The sequence below is a fragment of the Acomys minous genome (genome assembly GCF_964271855.1).
Source record: "Acomys minous genome assembly, chromosome: 9".
NCBI classification, from domain to species: Eukaryota; Metazoa; Chordata; class Mammalia; order Rodentia; family Muridae; genus Acomys; species Acomys minous.
This window is the reverse complement of record NC_140490.1, coordinates 57,634,797-57,661,673: the sequence shown is the minus strand read 5'-3', so window position 1 is coordinate 57,661,673 and position 26,877 is coordinate 57,634,797. Positions and strand designations below refer to the sequence as shown.

The window sequence follows — 26,877 nt, the reverse complement described above, 5'->3', positions numbered from 1 at the left end:
CATTACCTGAGAAGGAATGGCACCAACTGACAGCAGACTTGTCATCATTACTAATAGGTACCAGGAAATGCTTTCAAAGTGCTAAGGTGAAACAACCACAAGCCCACAATTTTGTGCACTGCCAAGTTATTTAAAAGGGGGAGGGGGTACTTCAGATGTGGAAATACTGGGATGGTTTGCCTGACGCAGACTTTTATTAGAAAAAAAACTATTCAAGGATATACATCAGAGAGCAAAAGAGAAATCCAGGTGTTATATGATAACAGTCCAAAGGCCCAGGTGGCACTACTGTGGCCCCAGCCTGTGATGCTACCGGGACATAAGATGTAGGAGGTTGGACCTAGTGAGAGGAAGTTAGGTCGTTGGGAAAGTGTCCTTGAAAGAGATACTGGAACTCCATCCCTTCTTGTTTCTCTCTGTTCTCCAGCCTCTACCATGATGTCTTACTGCCTTACAGCTGCTGCCTGTGAAAAGCCAGGCCAGGCCAGGCAATATTCTGGCATGGGGGTAAAGGAGTTCATGACTATTGTCCCTCACCCCCACCCCAACTGAGGAGCCATGCACAGCTGATAGCTTCTAGGGGAGGGAACGTCAACTTTGTTTGAGGACCTGCCCCTGTAGGCTGGCCGTATTCTAGTGCATGGCCCTATACCCATGGGTAGCACAAACCGGGGGGAGGGGTGATATGATCAAAGTAGTACACATGCATGAAAGTCCCAAAGAACTCATAAAATGTCTTTAGATATTTAAAGTATAGTTATTTAGTGTCTCTGCTCAGTTCCTAAATAAGAAAACACTCATTTTCCTCAACAACCCCTCTCCAACACTATGTTCTTTATAGCAGTTGCGTTGAGTTTTATCTTTTTAAGAAACACACACAAAGCGAGTTATTTAACTCAAGTTAATTTTAATTATAGTTTTAATTATTCATGTGTACATGTCTATGTGTAGCTATGTACACGTGTGTGCAGGCATCTTTCAAGGCCAGAAAGAGGGTATTAGATTGCTGGACATGAAAATACAGATTATTGTGAGCCACTTAATGTAAGTACTCGGAAATTACCTAGATGTGCTGAAAAAGCAGCAAGCCCTATCAACTACTGAAGATATAAAAAGCTATTATGTGCCTAACAATATAGAGTTTAAAAAAGGAAGTTAACCTGATAGAGTTACCATGAGAAGTTTATGAAGTGACAACAGGGAGTAATTTTATTATCTGTTATTAGAAATTGATAGGTAATAAAAAATCTAGCATATAAAATATGAAAGGGATGTAGATTTGAACAGTGCAGTGAAAAGGAGGAGCTCTCTTGTATGCACTCCCTCCCTCTCCCTCCCGCCCCGCCCCCGCGTGTGTGTGTGTGTGTGTGTGTGTGTGTGTGTGTGTGTGTGCGCGCGCGCACATGCGCAGAACTCTGTGCCAAAATGAAGCTGGTCCATTCTGCAGCCACACTGAAAACATGTGCAGACTTAACCATGTTCTGTGTTGCAGAACAGGTTTCAGCAAAACTAGAAATAATTATCTATTTTGCAATGTCAATGCAATTAAATTTGAAAATAGCAATGGGGTATAGTTTAATGATAGCTGGAATTTTAGCCCCAACACAGAATATGTCTATACCTATATTTATATAAATATATTTATAATAGATACAGATATTTAAATGCATGTATTTGAAAACTAAAGTTTTTTTGCCAAGTAAAGTAAAAATAGTGATATAAAATACAAATATTTCAAATGGAACAACAAAAATACCATATTAATCTGTTCAGTATATCTAAAGCAGTATTTAGAGAGACATGTTCTTATTTAAGGGTAAGAAAGCCTTCAGACACATGAATTAATCCTTCTTATAGAAAAACAGATGGAAATCAATGAAACTAGAACATAAGAGAAATCAAGCCAGGCTTGGAGCATGCCTGCACTCGGGGCTGAGAAGCTAGCATATGGTTCTCAAGCTTTCTGCTACCTAGCTACGGATTAAACTCTATAGGGGGTGGGGGAGATTGAGATTAATTGAGATTAAAAAAAAACAACTCCACATTTTCATTTCTGAGCAATTTAATACCTTGTGTCTTGAAATTGAACTCTTGAGTCCTCCAAGTTTGAGGATGGCACCCCTAGATGAGTCAGCCTTTGATAAGAGAAGCAATGGGGTAAGGTTAATGGACTTGGGGCTGAAGTTGGTAAGAAAGCAGCATGTTCTAATGCTTTGCATCCTCTTTAGAAGCCAAGCTCATGTAGCAGGGAGATTTCTACATCAAGAGTCCAGACTGCATTGGGAAACTTGGGACATGGACATGCACCCTGTAGCACAGTGGGTTCAATTAGAGTTCACTGGGCATTTTTCAGAGGGTGCTAGACTGAACAGGGGGCTAAAACATGCTATCGTAGAGAATAGAGTGAGAAAGGAACTCAAGAGGTACACTAAACAGTCAGGAGGTCTAGGGTAGGCCTGGGGCAGTGAAGTGCACAAGACCATGACCCCCCTACCCTGTACCATGCATGGATCAACTGCATTCTCAGACATGCTAAGTGTCAATATCGCCAGAGACAGGTTTACTAAAGGGTGGAGTTTAAAGGTTTAGAGATCTCTAAGATGAATGCTGTCTAATAAAATAAGAATTTTCCCACGCCCTTTGGTAGCAGCAGCCATCATGTAAGGATGAGCAAGTGTGTGTCATGAATGTTTAATATGGCTGTGTGAGTCTTTAAGTCACTGTGTAAAAGGCTAACTCCAGGTCTCAAAGTTTTGCCTCTTGGAAAATCAATCCATAGATTTAAATTATTTTTTATACTCTTTGATTTCATTTTTATGTGTGTGTGTGTGTGTGTGCGCGCGCGCGTGCACACGCACGTATATGTGGTATATGTGAGTGTATGTGGTGTGTGTGTGTGTGTATGTGTGTGTGTGTGTGTGTGTGTGTGGTATATATGAGTCTGTGTGCCATGCGTATGAGTGTGTGGTGTGTGTGTATGGTGTGTGTATGTGTTGTATGTGAGTGTATGTGTGTGGTGTGTGTGGTATGTATGTGGTTTGTGTGTGTGTGTGTGTGGTGTGTTTGTGTGTGGTGTGTGGGCATATGTGGTATATCTGGGATGTGTGTGTATGTGAGTGTGTGGGTAGTATGATGTGTTTGTGGTGTGTGTATGTGGTGTGTTTATGGTGTGTGTGTGTGTGTGTGTGTGTGTGTGTGTGTGTGTGTGTGTGTGTGTCTTTGCATGTGGAGGCCTGGGGTTGATATCTGGAGTCATCCTTCATCGCTTTTCCATCTTGTTCATTGAGTCAGGGCCTCAGCATTAAATCTAGAGCTCTCTGACATGGCTAGTCTTATGGACTAAATTACAAACTGGCACCCACCTCCCACTTCCACCTCCAGTGTTTCTGTGTGATCCGACTCTGTGTGGATCCAAACCCTGTTCCTCATGCTTGTCCTGGAAGAACTCTAACCACTGAGCCATTCCCTCAGCTCATTCTAATTCTTTCCTGCTTTTGTGTGATCTGAAGTTGACAGGGCAGTGGACAGAGTGGCTACCTCATTCTGATACTTAATTTTTGGGGATGCTCCTACAATTACAGGGCTGAATCTGGTGTCTGCTACCTTTTTTCCCCCTCCGAGACAGGGTTTCTCTGTGTAACTTTGGCTGTCCTAGACTCACTTTGTAGACCAGGCTGGCTTCAAACTCACAGCGATCCTCCTGCCTTTGCTTCTGTGTTTGCCTCTGGCGGGGATTAAAGGCGTGTGCCACCATGCCCTGCGTTGCTACCGGTTCTTAAGATACCCACTTCGGTTAAGGAAGTTGCCTTCTGGTTCTAGTTTGCTAAAATGGTTTTCTTTTATAATGAATTAAAACTGAATTTATCAAATAATTCCTATTTATGAAATAATAATGTGTTGTTTTCCTTTGTATGTTAATTACTTTTGAAATCACTCTGTAATTTTAGAATAATCCTTTCTTTTGGCTTGAAATCACTCTGTAATTTTACAATAATCCTTTCTTGGCCATCTTTAAACTTTATAGTAACATACATCTAAAGGTATTTACTGATGCAGTAAAGACATGTAGGCTGCAACATAAGTTGATGGACAGTTTTGGTCTTGTCTGAAAGCCTCATAAAGCCTGTTGAGCTTACTCCTTATCTGTTTCATGAAATGCTTTTTATACAGGAAGTAGTTCCTTTAGCCTGGACGCATGATAAAACCATACTGTGAACCATCGATCTAACTTTGTGTTGTAAGGAGATTTGGAAAAGAACTTCATTTGATCCATCATTGCTGGTGTGGGTTTTCCATCATGAGTAGACATTATCTGTTTAATCCAAGGTTTTGAACTTACTGTTATATTTTGAAATGTGGCGAACACAGCAACTAGGTTGAAGCTTTTAGAAATCATTTTAACATTTAGAACTCAATCCTGGGAACTACCTCGAATGATGTGTTTTATATTTATTATGCCGAAAACTGGCTCCAGGCCCTGGTTCGTACTAGACAAGGACTCTACCACTGCGGCCCTCTCCACTTCAGTGGTTAAGCACTGAAGGCCCAGGTCTTGGGAATCATGGCTCTGCAATTGTCCTTACTTACAAAGCAGAGTTACGGCTTATCAGACCTTGCCTCTTATCAGAACTCAAGTTGGATGTGTTGAAGAGATTTTATGGTTCTCCTTGGTAGTCTCAGTCTCTAATCTCCCACAAACTCCAGGGTTTCTTGAGAGAAGAGGGCTTGCAGTGAAAAGGGAAAGCCTTATGCATGGTGACAGAAGTGCCATCTGTTCCTGTCATCCTGGGGTTGTGACCACAGCATCCTGACCTCCCACTGGGAAAAGAAAGCACAGGATGCTTCTCAGGGTCCAGGGAACTCTGCAAAGAGCAGCCACACCACAGCTTCGTCACACTTGTTTGAAATGTGTGTTCTAAACTGACTCATTTGTTTGACAACTTATTGATATTTCAAGTTCAATAATCACTTATGTATGAGTCTTTAGTTCTTCAGAGATTGCACCATTCGAAATTTTATATTTCTTCTAATCAGTTATTCACCAAAGGATTTATAGTAATACCAGATTTAGCATAAGTCAATTTATACATCTGCCTATCTAGAAAATGTACAGATTTAGCAGATATTTCTGTAAGATTTTCTACTTATGTGCTGCAACATTTCTCATCATGACATTACTTATAAAAAACCTATGTGTCTGACTGTCTCTGTGTCTCTGTCTCTCGATAGATAGATAGATAGATAGATAGATAGATAGATAGATAGTTAGAGATATAGATATAGATATATGGATGTAGATATAGATATACATACATATAGGCATGAATATAAATACAGAATATTTGAAGCATACATAGCTAATTTTAAATATTTGATAGAGTGATGAACAACTAAGCTATTAAACCAAGAATAAGTGAAATAACATGGAGGAAATGACACGTTAGTGTTTATCATATCTCTAAAGTATAATTACAAAATAATCTCTAAATGATGGCTTATCAGCCAAGTCCCTGGTTTTAATAATTAGAAATTATAACAAAGAATGGCTTTACTAATTGAAATCTCAGTTTTGACAAGTCCTTACTTATTTCCCTATTAAAATGGCTTCCTGTATATACCACAAGAAGTTAATGAATCCCATATTAATTAGATTTGAACTTTTTTCTGGGGTATTCAAATGAAAAAAAACCTAAAATGATATATTCAAATTACTTTTTAGTAAATTGTCCATTAGCGACAAAGTAAATATATGACAGTGTTATACATGTGATAAGAATCTGTTGCATTCAAACTAGAATTTCCTATTTTTGAGCACTGATTTGTCTTTTAAATTCATAATTTGTTTCTTAAAATTCAAACACTAAAATAATGTTTTACAAGTATTTCCTAATTGCCCAATTGAAACCTTACATGAAAAAATATATTCCCAGCAACTAACTAGCATGTGTCCTTTCTTCTCTCACTATGCTAGCCTCTCAGCAAGTACCCTGCTGTGTTCAACGACATTTCCTTCTGGCTGCCCTCTGAGAATTACACGGAGAATGATTTCTATGATATCGTCCGAACAGTTGGAGGAGACCTGGTGGAAAAGGTTGATCTTATAGACAAGTTTGAACATCCAAAGTAAGTGAAACGCTTTCCAATTTTATCCCTTACCATCTCTGTACTGCAAATGGGACCTGGAGACTTACAAAGGAATTCTGCTGAAACCCAATGTGCCGAGACAGGATGCCTTCTGAACTTGTACTGAGGGGAGGGTTATGAAAACGTGCACCAATCCTCTCAGAAGATCTCCTAACATGCACTCTTCTCCTTTTCTGCCTTGGTCAGAAAAGCACAGGAAGTAGGAATTTTGAAAGTCCTTCATTTCTAGCCCTGTCACCCTCCAGGTGCATAGGACGGGGATGAAAGGCTGAGACGCAAACCTCAGTGTGCATTTGTTGAACACTTTCCACACAACAGGATCCACTGTAGGTCTGTATACTTGCTGTGCTCCCAACAGTGCCTTTCTTCAGGCTTGCCATCTTATGGGAGGGGCACATATTAAATAAATAACTGTGCATACGTGCAGTCTAATGAGGGAAAACGTACCAATCAATCACAGAGTTGGTGGCAGCTGGGCTTTGGGTCAGCTTTTGAAGATATTGAAGGTGAGCAGATAAACATGATGAGCAAGGGCCTACAGATACCTGCCTGTAATCCTAGCTGTTCCAGACACGGAGGCAGGAGGATTGCAAGTTAAGGTCAGTTTGAGCTATAGAGTGAGTTCAGGGACAAGCTGGGAACTTAATGAGATCTTGTCCCAAGTTTTCAAAAAAAAAAAAAAAAAAAAAAAAGACTGAGGCTATAGCTCAGTGACTCAGCATTTGCCTAGCATGTGTGAGGCCCCACACATAATCTCAGGCACCGTAGACAGTACTCAACAAAAAGTATGTGGAGCAGTCTACGAATAGGAAAAGAACATTCCTGGAAGCAGATTTGAAAGCCAGGCATAAACAGACTGAGGCAGAAGGATTCCTTTGAGTTCAAGGCCAGTTTGGGCTAAATAGTGAGACCCTGTCATAAAAGATCAAAAGAAAAAGCTATGTAAAACACAATAGAAATCAGATAGAATTCTCTGTTGGTAGGACACACAAGATGCTGAAGGCAGCTGGAGGCTCTAGGGGGAAATAGATGGAAAGAGATGACTCTTGAGCAGAGTTGTATCCACAGGGTCAGGCCGGCCCAGAGGGTGCAAGGCCTTTTCCACTGGCTGTGGTTGGAAGCTCCAGAGCTGCGTGAGCAGGATAATGGAGAGATGTCTCCCTTCCAGACTCATCCTGCTTGACTTCCAGATGTGGGAGGCTGGATGGATCTCATCCTGCTTGACTTCCAGATGTGGGAGGCTGGATGGATCTCATCCTGCTTGACTTCCAGATGTGGGAGGCTGGATGGATCTGCCCTGACCGCCTCGCCGTTCCATCCTGGTCTTCACCCTTGTATCACACCCTAAGTGTTGCCCTTGCACGTCCACACTCTACCCTCCTGACACACCCTCTCTACTGCCTCTTGCTTTGTTTTTTTAACTCTTCCTTTCCTAGATGAAGGCATTTGGTACTCACTTCCATTGTTCCCATTATTTAGATATCCTAAAGTTCATTGTCAAGGGCAAGATTTGCTCAATGACTTGTGGAAGCCATATCTTATGACCCTGTGTGTTTTTAAAACTGGCACTCTGTTTGTACCTGAATGAATGTCACTTGGGTCAGACATAACATCCTTGACCTGCCCTTTCTTTTATTGAGAATTCTGTAGTGTTACTTCTTGAGTTTAATTTGGTATAAAGAAATCTTAAGGCCACACTTGATCTTTTTGATTTTGTTCTAGAAGATTTTTGTGTTGTTGCTTTGTTTTCTGAAAAGCTGGGTCACTTGATCAGGATAGGCCTCAGTAGTAACCTGCTTTTCCTGGTGTGTAATCTCTCAGCATGAGAGTTGCCTCTTCTTTCATTTCAGGGAAGTTTTCCTAAATTATATCTTTCAAGTTTGTTGTGAGGACTTTTTAATGTGACTCTGCTCCTATTATTCTTCTCTGTCATCTTTCAAATCTCTTTGTTTTCTCTTCACTTGGTAGGCCTCCTTCCAGTGGTAGGTAGGCCTCCTTACGGTGGTAGTCTCAGACCCTGGGAGTATCTTTGCTGACTATCCTCCCTATCCACACAGCCATGCCTGTCTTCCCTTTGTCACATCCTGCTCCTCTGGTCCTGCCATTTCCTCCCTATTTCTGTCATATCATCTTCCTTCATAAAGAAAATGCTTCCCTTGGCTTTAACAGTTTACTGCAGAATATTTAGTCAGAACCTATATGTGCTCCGGTGGCAGCAGTCTTTCCTCTTAGTCTTTCCTGTTAGTAAGCATTCCTACTGTCTTCATTGATTCCTTCACTCTTTTAATTGATAAGTATGTGGTAGAAATGTGACTGCCTTTTTGTCACTCATATTTGAATGTGTTGAGTTTTCTAGACCAAGTGCATGCACAACTTGGCGCAGAGGTTGGGAGTTGGCCTGGGGAGAAGCTCAGGTCCTCCTTCACAGTAACTTGTTTTTATACCAGCAAGGGTTTCTTTTTCTCTACTCTCAAAAGCCAACTCCTTTTACAGTACTGAAGAGTATAGTACAAGGCCTCGCTCTTGTCACTCCGCCACTGATTTATGTGTCTAGACAAACTTTTGCTTTTATGTTAGATAGGGTCTCACTAATGCTCAGACTGGCCCTGAATTCACTCTCACCCAGACAAACTTATCTTGGATCTTCTCCATCTTAGCCTCCCATATGGCTCAGCCCAGCTTCATCTTCCATTCCCGTCTCCCACCCCAATTCTACATTTGTTCAAAACAGATGTACTTTTGTTTATCCCAGGATGCACATTTGCTGATGGCTCCTTTGCACTTCAGATAATAAGCCATAGCTCTGGGGTAAAACCAAAGCTATTTTGTTGGGACCTTTTGAGGTAAGAAGGTAGGTGTGTTTCTTTACTCCATCCTATTTGCTTTCTACTTGACTTCCACTTTCGGAGCTTGTATGTGCTGCTTGCCACCTAATTTTATATAAGATGCCTGGCAGAGATGCAATGGCTGGTGCTGTAGCAGCTCTTTAGTACCGAGGTGTGAAGCTGTCAGGAAAGCAGCACCATAGAAGCCCAAAGCCTTGGCACTGGGGCATGTCACTTCAGCTCTAGAACTTTAGATGAGAGTGAAATAGCTTATTGAATACAGATGTTTGGCATCTCATCCAAGTTAAGCCTAGCCTGTACCTCTGAGGAACATGTCTGTGGAAAGTTGTCCCTTAACAGTGCTCACTGTGGGGTAATTCTCAAGAGTCTTGAGGACAGAGGTCATCATGCTCTGCCCAGCTAAGATCAAGACTGTTGAAGTTTCTACGTTGTGGGTCTTATTTTATCCTCAAACTACCTGACTCTGCCACTGCAAAACAGCTACAGACAAAACAAAGTGTACAAGCAGAGACCTGGCCATGCCTTAGGGCACCATGGAAGTCTGATTTGGCCCCTAGCCTACAGTTTGCTGACTTAAGACCTCACTGTAACTCTGCAGCCCTGACCTGAGAGGTTTCCCTTCCTGAGCATCCTGTACCCTCCTCTCTCCATCAGAACGCCCCTGGCAGGGTGGAGAGTGAATGGCTGTCTGGACTCACACTTGTCAGTGCCCACCCAGTGAGGATTCTCTGCAGACATAAGTGAAGAGGCTACACACGAGCCGGGACCTGTCTCTCCCTGATGTCCAAAACTGATACACAACAACATGGGGAGAAGCACAAAGATCCTCTCTGAAATAAATAAGTTGTTGAACAAATTGGGTATTATATTTTGAATAAGAACACATCTCAAGGAAGTATAACTTACTGAATATAGGGCTAATTTCATAATGTTCGACAAATAGAGGAATTTTGTTCACATATAGATAACAGTCTGTCCCCTGCAGGAAGATAGATACATGGCTTAGGAAGAAGTGGCATTGAGTTCTAGCTGGGCATTCAGAGCCTTCTTCCAGAGGGTGACCTCCTCTGTGGGCCACTTAATGTACTAAAGGGACTCTGTAGTCCAGAAGTTTGACAACAAATGCCACAGTGGCCACTCCTCCCCAGGGTCGCTGTCCAGCTGTCTGTACATCATTGCTCTGTAGGAATGTCCTGTCTAATGAAGACAGATCATAAGTCACCTTGTGTATACCTTCAGCTCTCTCAAGAGGTATCAATCTTCTTTAGTGTCTGATTTCATACAACTTTTAGAACTATAGTGCCGAGTTTATTTTCTTATGCAATGCAATTGTTCAAAATGTTTCTAGCCTGAGGCCCGAGAAAGAGTAAAGAGAAGCTCAGAAAAGCAGACCATTGTGTCTAGTCTCACACTCCCTTTGAAGATAGCAGAAGGTTATTACAAATTTATAGAGGTAAACTATAAAATAAATGACCTCACATAGCGTGACTTGGGTTGAGTTTAACACAGAAGTTTTATAGAATTGAAAGTGTGTGTGTGTGTGTGTGTGTGTGTGTGTGTGTGTGTGTGTGTATGTGTGTGTGTGTGTGTGTGTGTGTGTGTGTGTGTGTGTTTACATATTAAGGTTGGCTCTGAAGAAGTGCATATCATCTGGGCGTGCTGGTGCACACCTTTAATTCCAGCATTTGGGAGACAGAGGCAAGCTGATCTATTCATGTGGCCATTGTGGGGCCTTCTGAAACTTGCTTGTCAGTCAGAGCTGTGATGCTACAGGGATAAATCGTGTTCCATGCGTCACTAAAGATGAGCGTCACTGGAGATAATTCTTCCCTTTGTGACCTACCATTTCTCTTACACATTGTCGTAGAGGGTATACCCAAGCATTTCCACAGGCTACCTAAGGGCTCTTGACTGGGACAAGTACTTCTCCAGGGTGGCAGCCTGGCTGTCTTGGACAGAGGGAATTATTTAAGGATATACTAAGTTGTAACTGCAAGGGCCTTAGGAACTGAGGCAGATCTGAAGACCAGAGACCTTCCACATCCGGGTACTCTAACTGTCCCTTTCTTCCTTCTCTCAACAAGCCTCTGGTCAGCTCTCCCACTTCATATACGCATTAACCCGGCTCCCTCCTGGCTTTTCCTGGACAATGCTCTCCATTATTCCTTGTGGCTCAACTGCTGAAGTTCACTACCACCACGTGTAAGGCAGAGTACTTTGATCAGGCTGCCTTCTTGGACTCTACACAGTCTGCAAGTGGCCATCACTAGTCCAGGATCCTGTTCTGGGGTAGTTGGGGGCCACTTACCAAACAGCCCTGCTGTTTTGTACTCTCTAGTACAACTTCAAGAAGGGCTGACAGGACAGGTTTGGGTTTTTGTTTTGTTTTTCCTAAACTAACACACAAGCACTGCCTCCCTTTCCTGTGCAGGCTGCTCATGTGCACTCTGTGATGCTCTACACTGCTCACTCCTGTCTTAGACTCTGGACTCACACAGGTGCTGTTTTAGGGAGAGCTCCTTGAGTACTACTGCACAGCAGGCACTATATTTGGAATCCTTTGTCTTTCCAAAACTTGTTCCAAAGCTTAGTCACCACTGCGATGGTCCTGAGAGGTGGCCCTTTAGAGAAACGTGTGAGTCATGAGGCTGTACACTCATGGATGAGGCTCTTGCCTTCCTAGAGGAAGTTTCAGAGTGCCTGTCCTGTGCTTCTGGTTCTTCATTTAGGACACAGTCTTGGTCCTAGTACCCTTTTGTCCTTCCAGTCCTGAGAGCGTGCATAACAGAATCCTCTGACAAACACAAAATCTGCTGACACCACCATCTCATACTGGCCTGAACTGTGAGGAACTACTTTCTATTATTTATGAATTGCACAGGCTAAGTGATTTTGTTATAGCAGCAAAAATAAACTGAGACAGAAGGAGCACACTTCCATCTTCTCGATGTTTATAATGGTGCCAAGAGCTAGTTAACGTACAGTGAGCAGGATCTCCTTGTTATACAGCTACAGTCTGGGAACTCCAAGAGTACAGCACCAGCATCTGGCAAGGGCCTTCTCACTGTAGCATAACCAAGAGACAGAGGAGCATGCTGGCTCTTGGCGGTCCTCACAGCCATAGTCCACTGTGGGACTCCTCCTTCCTGATCACCATGATTTCCTGGCCAAGTTCGCTTTTTTGTTGCTGATAAAACACAGGTTTCAAACAACTTGGCAGAGAAGAGGGTTTGTTTTAGCCTTACAGGCTACAGGCTTTTGTGAAGGGAATCCAAGGCAGGGACTTAAAGCAGCCATGGAGGAATACTGCTCTGTGGCTTGAGGACCACCTGTCCAGAGGGCATCACCTACAATGAGCTAGATCCTCCTCCATTACTAGCAGGAAAATGCCCCCATGGAGCCTATCTGGTGGTGGCAAGTTTTCAACTGAGGTCCCCTCTTCCAGCCAGAATTAGCCATTACACTTTCAAAAGGCCCTGCCACCAGATGCCATCAACTATGAACTGAGGGATAAGTTTCTAATAGTGAATTGGGGGGGGGCACCTTCAGACCACAGCAGAAGATGTGTATTCCCTTACATAATTGCCAACTAACTTTATCTGGTGGAAAATCGTTGATCAAATTCTATTTGCCATTTTTAAGGATTGCCTTTCCTTCTTTTTGGGACCATGTTGCCTATAAAGAAGACTTGAAAGTGGGAAACATCAAGGTGTCTGTTTGTCTGGTTTGTTATTGTTTTGAGCACACTTCCAGAAACATAGGAAAACATTTTTGCATCTTTTCATCATGTCAAAATGTACCTAATAACAATGTAAGGTGCTTTTTTGATAATTCCAGGCTTTGATAATCTGATCAAGGTGAACACAGCTTTTTTGTTTATGTTTTTTATTTCTTTCTTAATTTCTAATATTAACTTTTATCATGTCACACAGCTCTCTCTCTCTCTCTCTCTCTCTCTCTCTCTCTCTCTCTCTCTCTCTCTGTCTCTCTCTGTCTCTCCTCTCTCTCCATTACTCTCTCATTCTCTCCATATATATATGGAGATTTTAATATTCCAGTATGTGCCCAGAATCAAAATTCACAGAATCTTTTTTAGTTCCAGAAGTAAGTCATATACTGTGCCAAACAGGTGGTGGTGGTGGTAGTGTGCCCACCAAGGTGCATAGGCATCCTTCTTTCACAAAGTGCTTGTAAAAAGGAGTTTGGGGACAAGGTACAACCTGAAAAACCAACATTTTACACAGTCTGGAGTAGTTTGGAGTAGGGAACAACCTAATCTCAAATATCTGCTTTCTATCTGTCCGTCTGAATGACACAACAGTCTGGGCTAAGACAGGGTCCTGCCCTGTGGAAGAGCTGCCTGGAAGGATATTTAGATGACGTGCACAGGAAAGGTGGGCATTCAAGGAAGACACCGAGGTGATGGGCACAAGTATCCCCAAAAGCCTGATGGCGGGACTAAGACAGCAGGGTTTGAAGGTGAGGTACAGACAGAGTAGAGGGAACTGTGCCCTGGGTATTTCAGACTTTCTGAATTTGGGGATGTGGCCACAAGAGCTCCTGAGAGAAGTGGGATTAGAAAGTGTACTGAGCAACATACTCCAGAGAAGAGCCAGGGGCCTGTGAGTGTCTGGCTAAGAAAAAACAAAAGGAAGAAGAACTCTGGAGACATCAAGTGATGAGGGTAGAGAGAATATGAATGGAGGAACGGAGGCTGGGGATAGCCTTCCTGCAAGATCCGTCCCCTTGTAGTCAGAGTACAGGCCTGATGGCATGTGTCAGTGATCAGTCTACTGATAGGAAACAGTCTAAGGGGTTGTATTGCTGTGCACACTAGCAAACACACACACACACACACACACACACGCACGCACACACATACCACATTATACCTTCACATCCACAGGTGTTAGGGATAAGAGAATTCTTATTATAAGTATGTATCTATGTATGTTTTGGATGCTTTGTGGACCAGTGTGTTCTGACTGGAAATTAGACATGCCTCTTCTTAGTTATGTGCCATTAAAAAAAAATCCTGTGTGAGATTTTCCTTTTTTTGTCATTTCTGTTTTTATTTTCCATTCTTGTACAACCTCATGCAAAAGGTGGGATAGGACAGCTGATGGCTCTGTGGTCCCCTTCTGGCCATGAATGACTTGGATTAGAGATAAGAACTCTGGACACAGGGTGGCTCACTGGGTGAGAACACTTGCTGCCAAGCTTGATGACCTGTGTTCAGTCCCAGAACCCTCTTGGTGGAAGGCCGGCACTGACTCCTCAAGGTGGCCTCTAACTTTCATGTTCCCACTCTGGCACATGTGTATGTGTGCATGTGCATGCATACACACACACACACACACACACACACACACACACACACATACACACACACAATAAATAAGTAAATAAATACATAAATGTGAAAAATTGTTTAAAGTTGACAACTGTGCTCGAGAGACAACTGTGCTTAACTGGGCTTAGCAGTTAAGAGCACTAGCAAGTGGTCTTGTGGAGGACCTAAGTTTGATTCCCGATATCTACATGACGGCTCACAGCCATCTGTAAATCTAGGTCCAGTCCCAGGGGACCCAGTGACCTCTTCTAGCCTCCTCTGGCACCACACACACATGTAGTGCACAGACATACATGAAAACAAAACACTCACATACATAAATGAATCTTAGGAACAGAGAGTGAACAACTTCCTAGCTTCCTTAGCTTCCTCAGCTAAGTCTCATTATTCACTAAACCTACTTCATGAGGCTTAATCATGTCTCTCACTTTAAAAGGATGGCATGAAAATGAAAATATGAATGGAATTGAACCACACTTATTCAGCATTTCTCGAAATGGGAGATAGAAAATAAAAACCCACCTTGTTAAAAACTGGACCTACTTCCCTTCTGCTTTAGGTGGCAGGAACTCTGTGCACCTGCTAAGTGGAATTGTCACCTCCATGTCTTGAGAGCCAGTGTGCAATGCAATGCAAAGTACACGTGGTTCTCGAAATTATACCTGACCTCTGCTCACCTCTGCAGCCAAAAACGTCATCCCCAAGATGAGAGAAAGCCTCCTGGAAAGGAAGACATGAGGAAATAGAGGAGGGATGATTATATTTTGATTTTTTTAAAACCTAGATTGAACTGATGAGTAATTATCCATAGACCATCTTAGTTTGGGGAATCCTACATCTTAGTTTGGGGATTCCTACTGCTCCATGAACCTGCTTAAATCTGAAATAATGTTATACCATGTCTGGTGCAGGAATATACTTGCAATATTAGACAGATCAAATTCTCAAGAAGACTGGTGTGAATAGGTGCTATTCTTAGCACTGTATGAGTAAAAGAGATCAATGTAGATATTCAAGATGGAAATTCTAATTGTTAATCCAAAGCCCAAATTCAAGGTCCCCCTAACCTTCAAAGCAGCGCAGGCCAGTGCTTAGGCTCTAGGACTGTCACACTTGGAAAGGAAGTGGAGGCGTGGATACTGCCTTGGAGCTCCTGGCTCAAATCTGTTCTGAAAGAACCTGGAATCAGCATTTCCTTGAAGGTCTTTTTTCAGATAGCTACCTACCTTTTAGTTCCATTACCGTGTTCAAGGCATTGAGATATTTTTATATAATCACAAGTAAGTAACATTTTTCACCTATTTATTCCATCGCTTTTATAGGTAGAAAGTCCTTCATTCCCAAAAGAAGTTGTAGTCATTTACGCATATTTCTCAAATTACTATTAAACTGTTTATTTCCAGTTTTATCTTGGCTTTGCCACTGTATCATAAAATGTGAATATCATACTTTTATTTTCCTAAGTAGTTAAACAACTTTTCTGATGCCACTTGAAAGATTAACCAATTGCAATAAATGACTCTCTTACAAAAAAACCTAAAGCCAGTTATTCTGCATGACATTTTCAAAGCTATCCCAGACACCAGCTTATATATGCAACAGGTATGTCTTTGGTTCAACATTTGTGTGCCCCATTCTTCTCCAAGAGACACCTCACTCTCACTTCATACCAGCATGGTCCCATGACAATCCCTAGTCCTGGTGATAGAAGGCAACGCCCCATTCCCTTAACCCAGTGGATAGTTAAGTTCCTGGGATTTTGCCAACATTGTAACAAGACTTTCCCTGGCCACATAGCTTCACTGTGGAACCTTGGTTGTTCTCCCTCCCTCCCTCCCTCCCTGTCTCTGTCTGTCTGTCTGTCTGTCTGTCTGTCTGTCTGTCTGTCTGTCTGTCTGTCTGTCTCTCTCTCTCTCTCTCTCTCTCTCTCTCTCTCTCTCTCTCTCTCTCTCTCTCTCTCTCTCTCTCTCTCTCTTCCCATCGAGACAGGGTTTCTCTGTGTAGCCTTGGCTGTCCTAGAACTCACTCTGTAGCCCAAGCTGGCCTTGAACTTACAGAGATCCACCTGCCTCTGCCTCCCTGAGTGCTGGGATTAAAGGAGAATTTCTTCTGAGAGAAACTAATTCTGGGTTAGGGTGGGCACCCTCCAAATACAGAAGATTCTGTGAGAAAGCTTTGTGTGTTCTGTGGACTCTAGTAAAGCTCATATTCAAAATAGGCGTTGGTTTGCTGCACTGATAATTCAGTCTAAATAGAAAGAGGAAAAAGGTTAAAGCAGGACAAGGGAATGATATGGAAACAGAAGCTGCTGTGTTACCTTAGGTCTGTGAGCCGGACTTCTGTAAACAGTAAGGAATTCTATAAGGAACCTCATGCCTGTGTCTTTTTGAAGCACAGTAACCCTGTGGGTAGCACACTTCTCCTGAGGGGAGCATACAGTAGAAGAAAGCCACTGAGTACCTGTGGTACACATGACAGAGCCAGCACCTGCAGCCAGCATCGCTGTGCAGAGCAGTGTTTGATGAAGCTTGTAGGTGGGCCAGGTGTCCTGGAAGGAATGGAAGGCGCTCTCACTCATATTTGAGGAGGTTTAGCTAAGGAGTGCCCAGACATAGACCCTGGGCCTTTGTTTCTCATGTTTTAGTTCAGGCCCAGTGTCTACCCCATAGAGACTGGTTAGCAGAGGGACTTGCGGCCCATTGCTCTCTCTGGTCAGATCTGGAGTTCAGGGAGTAGTTCCTCTGATGCTGGGAGTGAATACCAAGCACCTGCTGCTGTCACTGTTTCTAATACAAAGGCTATCAGTCACTCTTAGGAAATGACACTTTTCTCATTACCTATTGATGATCTAGAATATATTTCATGGTAAAGTGATTTCTAAAATATCAACTACTAGCCAATTGTTTTAAAATAGTGTTGCCATTCTGAATTACAAACGACAATGTTTTGAAACAAGGTATAAAGGAAGTGTAGTGTGTAGAGTTTCTTTGTTTGGGACAGGCCTTCACCAAGTAGGCCATGCTGGCCTGACTTTAAGGTTCTTTTAAGCTTCCCTAGAGCTAAGGTTATAGGTACGTACTATTTGTTTTTTGTTTTGTTCTGTTTTCATTGAATGTACTCTTTTATAAATTGAAAGTAGTTTTTTTTAATATAATATATTCTGATCATAGTTTCTCTTCTCTAGTCTTCTTCCATGTTCTCCCCAACTTCACACCTTTTTTTTTTTATCTTTCTCTTTAGAAAACAGACAATTTTAAAAAAACAGAATGGGAAAAAAGAAACAGAAAATAAACAAAAACAAAAAAGAAACAGCAAGAAAAGCACATACACACTTAGAGACACATGCATGCACACAGAAAATTTATAAAAGCACAAAGTCAGAAACCATACCATATAAGCAGGAGACCAGGAAGGCTAAAGGAAGGATGGAAAGAGAAAAGGTGCTGAAGCAAAGCATTATAAAACGAACAAAAATCTCCCAAAATGCAGTCGAGTTTGTTTTGAGCTGGTCATCCACTACTGGGCATGGGGCCTGCCCTTGAGTGTGGTTTGTATACCCAGTAAGATTCCATTGGAGAAAACTAAATTTTCCTTTGCAAGTGGTTGCCAATTTGAGATAGCTTCTTGTTTGGGATGAGAAAGCATGTCACTTCCTCCTCTCAATGCTGGGACCTCATCTGGCTTGGACATTTGCTATCTCTGTGCATGCTGCCAATGTCTATGAGTTCATATGTGTATTAGTCATGCTGTGTTTAGAAGGCCTTGTTTCTTGATGTTGTTCATTCCCCTTGGCTCTTACAATCTCTTCTTTGCCTCCTCTTCTGCAAAGTTCTCTGAGTCCTGAGGGAAGAGATTTTATGGAGACATTCCATTTAGAACTGAGTGTTCCAAGCTCTCCCAGTCTCTTCACCTTGTCCAGTGTGTATTTCTGTATTTGATCTCATATACTGCAGATGGAAGCTTCTCTGGAATAGAACAGTACTGTTTGGTTTTCCCATAGGCCCATGACTTATCTAGTTCCATGGTCTTAGCCGCCCAAGTAAGGTCAGGCATGGTTCCATCTCATGGAGCAGGACTTAACTCTAATCAGATACTTGTTGGTAACTTCCACAACTTTCATTTCATTATTTCACCAGTATATCATGTAGACCTGTTACTATTGTAGATCGTAGATTTTATATCTGGGATGGTGTTACCTTTCTCCTCTGGTAACATGCAGAGTACCTTCCAGTACCATGAACACTATGCAGTAAAGGGGTGATGGCTCTAGTTAGGCACTGGTTCAGTTTCTTTGTGTTCAATGAGTTATGTAGATATTGTCTTCAGCAGTAGGGCTTTGCCATAAGTTTATGAGAGCAACGAAGAGTCTTGGAAGAAGTCTGAGTTGTTTGGGGGTTTCAGTTGGTTCCCTTTGGTTCAAAACTAAATAGAATGTAACCCATTTATGGCACTTGTGCAAAGAGATATCTAACTGGGGCTTTGTCTCCTTGTTATTTTATGATTCCATTTAGATTTCTTTCTTTCCTTCATATATATATCAAGAGACCTATTATAGCCATTTTCTGTATGACCCCTCAGATGGCCTGTAGTTATTTTTCATCCTTTTGAGAATTCCAAATTTAAAGTCATATATGACTTTGGAATGCTGGATAAAGTCCAAGACAATGTCAACTTTTTGTTTGAGTTAGTTTTTTGCAGCATCATTTCCCCATTTATTCCATACTGGCTTGAACTCAATTGTCCTACCTCTGCCTCCTGATGCCATTTTATGGCTAAAAAATAACATTTGAAACGAAGGTTGAAAGTTGAAATCTTTGTGAAGAAATGTTACTCATATGATAATGGGATTGAGATAACTTGGCTAAAGAGCTCTGAGCTCTGACAGTTATGGCCTGAAAGGTTGCCTGGTGACCACCATTTGGGGACCAGCGCAGTACTTTTTCTTGTCTAGAAACTATTTCTCCCACCCTACCAAGAGCAATGGCCATGACAGGCATGTTATACCCTGAAGTATCATATGGCCTGAATCTCATCCCATTGGACTAATACCCTGGACTCCAAAAGGAAAGGTCACAATCAGGGATAACGATTCCACCTTCCTTCAGTCTTTCTTATGTGCCTGGGTGTCTGTGTGAGCATATGCATGTGGGTGTATGGGTACAAGTGCCTATGTACATGCCTGTGTGCCTCTACTGCCAGAAGAGGACATGGGTTTTCTCATCTGGTGCTGCAGCCAATCTGTGGGTAGCTTGACTTGTTAGGGGCTCGCTGGGATCTTAACTCCACTTCTTGTGATTGCCCAGCAAGCTGAGCCATCTCTCCAGATCCTCCATTTTTCTTATATAGAGGTACTTTTCCATCATTTTCCTGCCTTCTGATACAACCAGGCAGAAGGAGGGCTGCCTGAAGAGAATGGGACAGACTGAGGGAAGAAGAGAGGGGAGACAGGAAAGTCCAGCAGCAATCAAGTCCCCATTCCTGTGCCTTAGGGAGAAGAGCCAAGCCTTGATCCATTTTCAAATCCTCACCCCCAGAGTGCAGCAGAGACATCCTGAAAGAGTCCAGTCCCATTTCTGTGCGTGAGACCCTCGTGTTGGCCTGGGTACATATCAGGAAGTCTTTGGGTTATAGGTTTGTTCTCCTAAGACTGGCTCAGTGATGATTGTAAATTTGCCTACCCAGTGTTTAGACACTACACTTAGAGAATCCTCTGGGAATTTTCTCAGAAATATTCAGAAAACTCTTGGGAACTTTCAAGAATCAAAAGTCTGCTTCCCTAAACGGGGAAGCTGGTTCCTCCCTTGGGTTATTTGCATAAATATCTTGAGAGAAACTCGCTAAGGCTGAGAAAGGCCACATTCTGTTATAAGTGAAGAGACTAGACCAGCTTTCCTATCTTTACATACGTTTACAAGTGGTCAGGTAAGAGCAGTACCCAAGAAGGCTCATGACATTGTTGCACTGTGTTCACTGACCAACCAAAACGCCACTCTTCCTACTTAGCATTGTGCCTACTTAGCAGGTGTGTAGCTGCCCAGCTTCCTCTGCAGGGCCAGGGGATCAGCCTGGACGCTGGGGGTCTTTGAAGGGTCATCTGCTCTCTCCTGTTACTTCACAAATGAGTGCTCTAAATATGCCCCACACTTTCCCCAAATTAAGTGTTCTCATTCACACACTCTAAGTAATTTTTAATTTTTCATAACTTTCAAACCAGGCTCTGTTTTTATATATTGGCTTCATTATTGAACTTTGAGAAAAGAATAATTTCAGTGTTGCACGAAGGAGCATGTAATTCAGGAAAAGAGTCTCCCTTCGCAGAAAGGATGATCCAGAACCCAAGCTAGCCAGTGAGTATGCAGTGCCAAGATGGCCTCTGCCTTTTATTCCTAACATAGATGAGGCTCTGTCTCATCCCATTTGTGAGAGTGCAGCTTCACAATTTGACAGGATTGGCCAATGTGTACAGAGGGGAAGGTTCAAGAAATATGGGCCCTTGTCAGACTAAACTGCTTTTGATTTTTAAAAAAATCCTCAGAGCATCAAGCTGCATTTGTTTTTTGGTTTTTTGTTTTGTTTTGTTTTGTTTTTGTTTTGTTGTTGTTGTTGTTGTTGAGACAAAGTCCTAAAGCTGGCAAACTCACGTACTCCTTACTTGGCTTCTGATCATCAGTGGTCTGAGGTTATGTATTTTTGAAGTAATGTTGACCCTGTCCTTGTCTTTAAGTCTCTTTATTGATATCATATGATGGAACTTTTCTTAGGAGTGTGTGTGTGTGTGTGTGTGTGTGTGTGTGTGTGTGTGTGTGTGTGTGTATGTGTGTGTGTGTGTGTGTGTGTGTGTGTGTGTGTAAAACACTATGTTGTGTACTGGCACCATGGCAGGGCTGTGGCTAGAAATAACTTGCTTGATTAAGGTCATCTTGGTAGTAAGTGCTTATCTCTTTCCCAGGTGTGTGCCCTGCCACTAAGCAGGTTACAAATCTCAGGATTAATGTTAGCCTGTAGAACTAATATGGACGATATACATTTGCCAACTATGGTTATCTGTGAGACACCACACTCACTAGGCATGAGGTGTTAAAGTGATCACATGCAAAGGCCACTGGAGAGGTATAACTTGAAGATACAGTCTTTAGAAAACTTCAAGAACAGAAGATACTTTAAAAATATATTTATATGTATAATATATATTAATATATAAAATCAAACTTTCAGCCTTGCTCCTGTGTACCTTGCCCAACTTCTGTGGCAGGCTGTAGCTCTGCAGTGAGCAGTCAGAAGATGTGCCATGCACACACCTGCAGAGAAGGCCCCATCTCAATGCTGCATTGGTGTAGATGCTCATCGGTTTAGAGCCCACTCCATTCATAGAAAGTATAGAAAGACTGGACTTATAATTCAACTCACAGGGGCCCTCAAAACCCCGCAGCCCTTGGAAGGTCCTAACGTATTCCCACTGGGACCTGGTACCCCAGCACCCACTGTCCCGATGAGATTGGGGTCTCACTGTCTGGGTTGTATAACTCCACAACATACTGACTACCTGAATACAAGCTCATCTCAAGCTCCAGAATGGGCAGACTGGCACAGAGGTTCAGAGTGTGAGCTCAAGGGGAAGCAGGGCTAGAGGCTGTTTGCTAGAAATATTTACTGGAGCATGGAGCCTCTTGTTTGCACTTCCCAAGACACAATTTAGGAAGCAGAAACAGGAGCATTACCACAAGCCCTATATCAGCTAGGACTATATAGCGAAACCCTGCCCCTCCCCCAAAGAAGAAAAGAAAACAAATTACTTAAGATTAGGGAAATTGTTCAAATTTGGTGACATGCCTCTACAATTCCAACGTTTACGAAGTAGAAGCAGCCACATTCTTGACATAGCTACCTCACAAGACCCAAACAATTCCAACAACAGGTGGCATCCCAACATAGATGAGGGAGGTTTCACAAGACCCTAATCCTAGATGAAAAACTGTAAGCAATTGGTAACTGCTGAGAGTGGGTTACCCCTTGATGGGTCAGCCTTAGAAACCAGAAACAGGCATAATACTGACCAGACACAGCAGGTCCTACTTAAAGTCTTATTAGTTTAGACATAATGTCACAATAATTAAAAAAGAGGAGACTGGATTTGGAAGAGTGGTATAGGAGTGGGTATGGGAGGAAAAGAAGGGCAGATAGGGAGGGGGAATGATATAATTATATTTTAGTTAAAGGAAAACAAAACAAATAATAAAACAAAGAAGTGGGGACAGAGACCATAAATTCCAGGGCATCTTCAGCAGCCTGTAGTATATGAGACCATGTAGAAGGGCAGCATGGAGTGAGGAACACACAACCCTTAACTGCTCGATGATCTCTCTACACAGATAGGCAGGCAGGCATATACACATGTGCACGCACACATGGGGCATGCACGTTTGCACACACACTTTCTTCTAGGAAGAAGCAGATGCACGTGGCTGAGATGAAGAACTGAAATAATAGCCCAGCTTGATCAGAGTTCCTTGCTCTGGTGTTCACTCTGAAAATTATTTCCAATCAATGAGCACTAGCACAGCACACCAAGGAGTAATTACCTTACACGTGTTTCACTCAGAGCTGTGATTAGAAACAAGATGTGAGATCAGAGGGGCATAAAATGGATGTAAGAAGGAAAACTCTCACGCAGGAGCTGAACTGCACAGGCTGTGAGAGATTTAATGAGCGAGAAGGCTGCTGCTCCTGTGTTTACCCAGTAAACATTCCTTGCCTGTCTTGAGCATCATTGCTAGCATTTGCAGTCACATCAAAGTAACTTGACATATGCTACCCTAATACCCAAAGATAGGCATGTGGGGGACTTAAGGCTATCCTGGGACCCAAGCCGACTAGGGACTGTGTCCTATTACAGAAGTTGCCTCTCCCTCTAGTTAGACACAGCGGGTACAGGCTGTCTGGCACAGTCCAGCAGCCCTGGCAATAGTTATCATATGCTTTACGAATCACAAAGACACCAGAATCCTGCAAAAGGAATGAAAGACTGGGACTGATTCTAACAGTGTGGGGAAGAAGACCACTTGCGTTCTACACTGGAGGGCGGAGTGCTTGCTCTGGTGTGAGAAATAACTTGCTACCTTGAGAGCAGTGGATAAAAATGCAGTAAGCACACTGCCTCGTCATGTTTACACACACACACACACACACACACACACACACATTTGTATAGAGGTGTTGGCTTCACTAGTCACTAAACAAAGGATCTCTTCCTCCACTGAACACAGCACAGGCACTCTCACATTTCTTTTACATGGCTTCCATCACGTACAGGCACCTTTGATTCTGTCTCTCGGCATCTTACAGGATGACAGCAGATCTACTCATGCAGTCTTAAAGACTCACTCAACATCTTTAGCCTCAAGATTTCCCTTGAAAGGCTGGGTGATGCTCCCCCAGAGCCAGGCTCTGAGGCTCCACGCGTGATCCGCCCACTCCAGTTCAGCAGCTCCGACAGCGTATGTTCTCTTCCCACCTTTGTTCCTCCTCCCAGTTGGTAAGAGTCTTTAACTTTCTTACCTTCTTCAAAAGAAATTGAGAGAAGATGGAATGATTGGTAGTTTATCATAGCAGTCTCTCTGAAGATGTTTACAAACGGGAATAGCTATGCATTCAGAATCATTAAGGACTCTCCTATCAGGACATAGAAAAGCTGCTACGTTCCCAGCGTGTCTGAGTTTGAAGGAGTCACACCAAGCCACAGAGTGATATCTTGTTGAACATCTTTGTTTTAAAGGCGGACTAAGCTGCAAGGCCAATACTACCCTCCTACCTTCAAGGATGCTTAAATTCCTCTTAGACACTTCATCTGCAGAGCTTTCACTCATCAGTGAAAATTAGCTGCCTCTAAAGCAGCAAACAGCAGTCATTGTGCCTCTGGGACAAAATCAGGAACTGAATACTATGTTTACCTGCATGCAGACAGAAGTAAAACAGCCGGAATGTGTTCCAAGTGTCCAAAGACCATTTGGGCACATGTGAGCCAGGCACAGCACGTGTGTTGTTACTTTAGATTTATGCAGTTAGAGTCACAAGGAAAATAAATTGAGTTGTATCTTGATTTGAATATTACCTTGGAAGGGAGTGAAAAGAGATTAACAAACTTGGAAGGACTAGACACAAGTATCGGGCTCCTCTGTGACCTCACACTTACACTAGGTTTTTATGGATTCATTTCAGAATGACAGCAAAAGTAGAAGAGCAATATACATATGATTTAAGGCTAAAGAGCCATTTTCCTTCCTTAGTTTCATCCAAAATTGCACGTGTATAAGAGTCAAGGGGCATGTGTAGAGAGCTTTGGGGATTGCTTCTCTGCTTCACCCTGAGGTCCAGGATTAAACTCACCAGCTAGCAGCCCCACAGATGTATTATTTAATGGAAGACTTTAGCTGGATAATCATGTTCACTACCTCATTTTATGGAGGTGGGAATCCTGTCTTTGCTATTCTTGCTCTATTCTCTGAGTATTGGTGTTGCCTGGTGCTCAGAAGCACCTAGTAAACAGTTGTTGAATGGACTAATGCTGTATAAAACAACGTGGTCCTGCTTATTAATAATACCTGTGGGTCATGAGTCAAGGCCATGACTGAAGAGATCCTTACTATTCAGTTCCAACAAACTGCTTACATAATGGCTTCTTAAAAAAAAAGTCACTGAAGCACCCCATGCCCTAGTTCGTCAGACAGTTCATTTTTATAATTATATCAAGGTAAATCTCCTTGAATTAATATGTCTTGCAGAGTTATAGCTGATGTGAAAAGGTATCTACTTAGCATCTGTGTGTTCTGCGTGTATCTCTCACCCATGCTGTACATATATTTTAAGGAACATTTCTTCGGGTGCTGTGTTTTTTGCTATTTATGTCTTCACCATAAAAATATAAATAGATCGTTTATCTCCGGTATCCTTAAAGTAGCTTGCATCATTTCAGTCTTTTAAACTTTTACATAACCCAAGTCTCTGCATTATATGGAAGAAAAGTGTCTGGGGGCAATCCTGGAAAGCTTGGGGCCAGCTTTTTTTGGACTCCAGAAGGACGTGCAAAGCTGGGATCTGTGTGTGCGGCTTCTCAGACTCCAGTCCAAGAAGCACCATATAGGACCAAAGTGCTGTTTTCCTGCCTGGCATCAGCCTACATAATATGCTTGATGCTTAACATATGAAATTTCATTTAAGTAGATGCCTCTGTGAGGTGGATGTCATCAGTGTTCACATCTTATAGATGAGAACATAAAAGATTAGAAGACTAAGAAACTTCCCCAAGGTCCACATAAGCAGTGAATGACACAGCTGGAACTTAAATCCTAGACCCTGTGGTTCTGAACCACGTTCTTACCCACGAGACTCTACAGGACAGGGCAGTTCTGAGGCGACCCACAGGACAATTGGGGCACATGTGGTCTAGGTAAAGGATGCCTCAAAATATCCTTTCTAGATATTTTGTTCAGAAGATATCCAGACTTTTCAAGTATGGGACTTTGAGATCTCCAAGTGCTGTGACTGCAGACTGCTTTCACTTGATAGTCATGACCTTGGGCGAGTATTATGGTTTACCTGTGAAAGTCTCCCTTACGTCCTGTGTGTCTGAGTACCTGGTCCTCGGCTGGTGGCACTGCCTTGGAGGGTTGTGGGCCCTGTAGAAGTTTGAGCATTGCTAGCAGAAGTGGGTTGCTGGAAGCTAACACCGAGGTATTGTAGAGGTGGGCTCTACTTCCTGACTCCAGCTGCTGATGCTGCTGCCACCAGGACTCCTCTACCATGATGGACGATCCCCTCAAACTCTGAACCAAAGATAGTCTTTCCTTCAAGTTCTATTTTGTCAGAGAAACACATAAAGAAACTAGTAGCATAACTAATACAGCAAGCAAAGAAAGGGGCCTTACTACTAGACCCACTCATTTCACAGTGAAATCTCAATCCCAGGACATTCATAGCCCAAGTCTGAGTGGCATGGCCTGTTTCTTGGGGGTATGAAGGTACTTATCCTGGCATCAGTTTTCAAGTGGGGACCATCTCTAATACATGTTTCTATCTGGCGCATATCTGTGTTGCTAAGAGAGGCAGAAGGGGTGGGTCTGTAATAACAGATTGTCTGGGCTTCAACCAATCATTTGCATTCTCCTTCAGATTTCTCAATGGAGAAAACTAAGGTTAATAGGCCCTTGATTAAAGACAGGAGATTGAACACAGCATTAACTTCAGTTGCCTCCAAGCTGCTGTTATAGAAGCAATGAGGTGATGTGTTCTAGGCATAAATTAATTATGGGCTGAGTGAAAGTCAAGGGAGAATCAGCAGATCATCTTGGAAGCCAAAACACTAATGGAAAAGTGGTGGCCACCTTAAGCAATTGGATAGTGGAAGAAGCCAAGACTCAAACCAGCTTAGCCTCCAGAACTTTCTCCACCCCCACCCACAATGATCCAGGAGTGAACTGGTCTTGCTTCCCTTGGGAGATGTAATAGAAAGAGGCAGACACAGACCAATGTGGTGAAAAT

General features: G+C 42.6%; 1 protein-coding gene across 9 annotated transcripts in view; it reads left to right on the top strand.

Moving 5' to 3' along the window:
* FARS2 (phenylalanyl-tRNA synthetase 2, mitochondrial) overlaps positions 1-26,877 on the top strand; it is a 402,529-nt gene that overhangs the window by 272,975 nt on the left and 102,677 nt on the right. For all 9 annotated transcript variants that reach the window (XM_084795449.1, XM_084795446.1, XM_084795443.1 and 6 more), the window contains one exon: positions 5,972-6,123. In XM_084795449.1, coding sequence (XP_084651575.1) covers positions 5,972-6,123 — 152 coding nt within the window. The remainder of the gene's footprint in view (positions 1-5,971; positions 6,124-26,877) is intronic.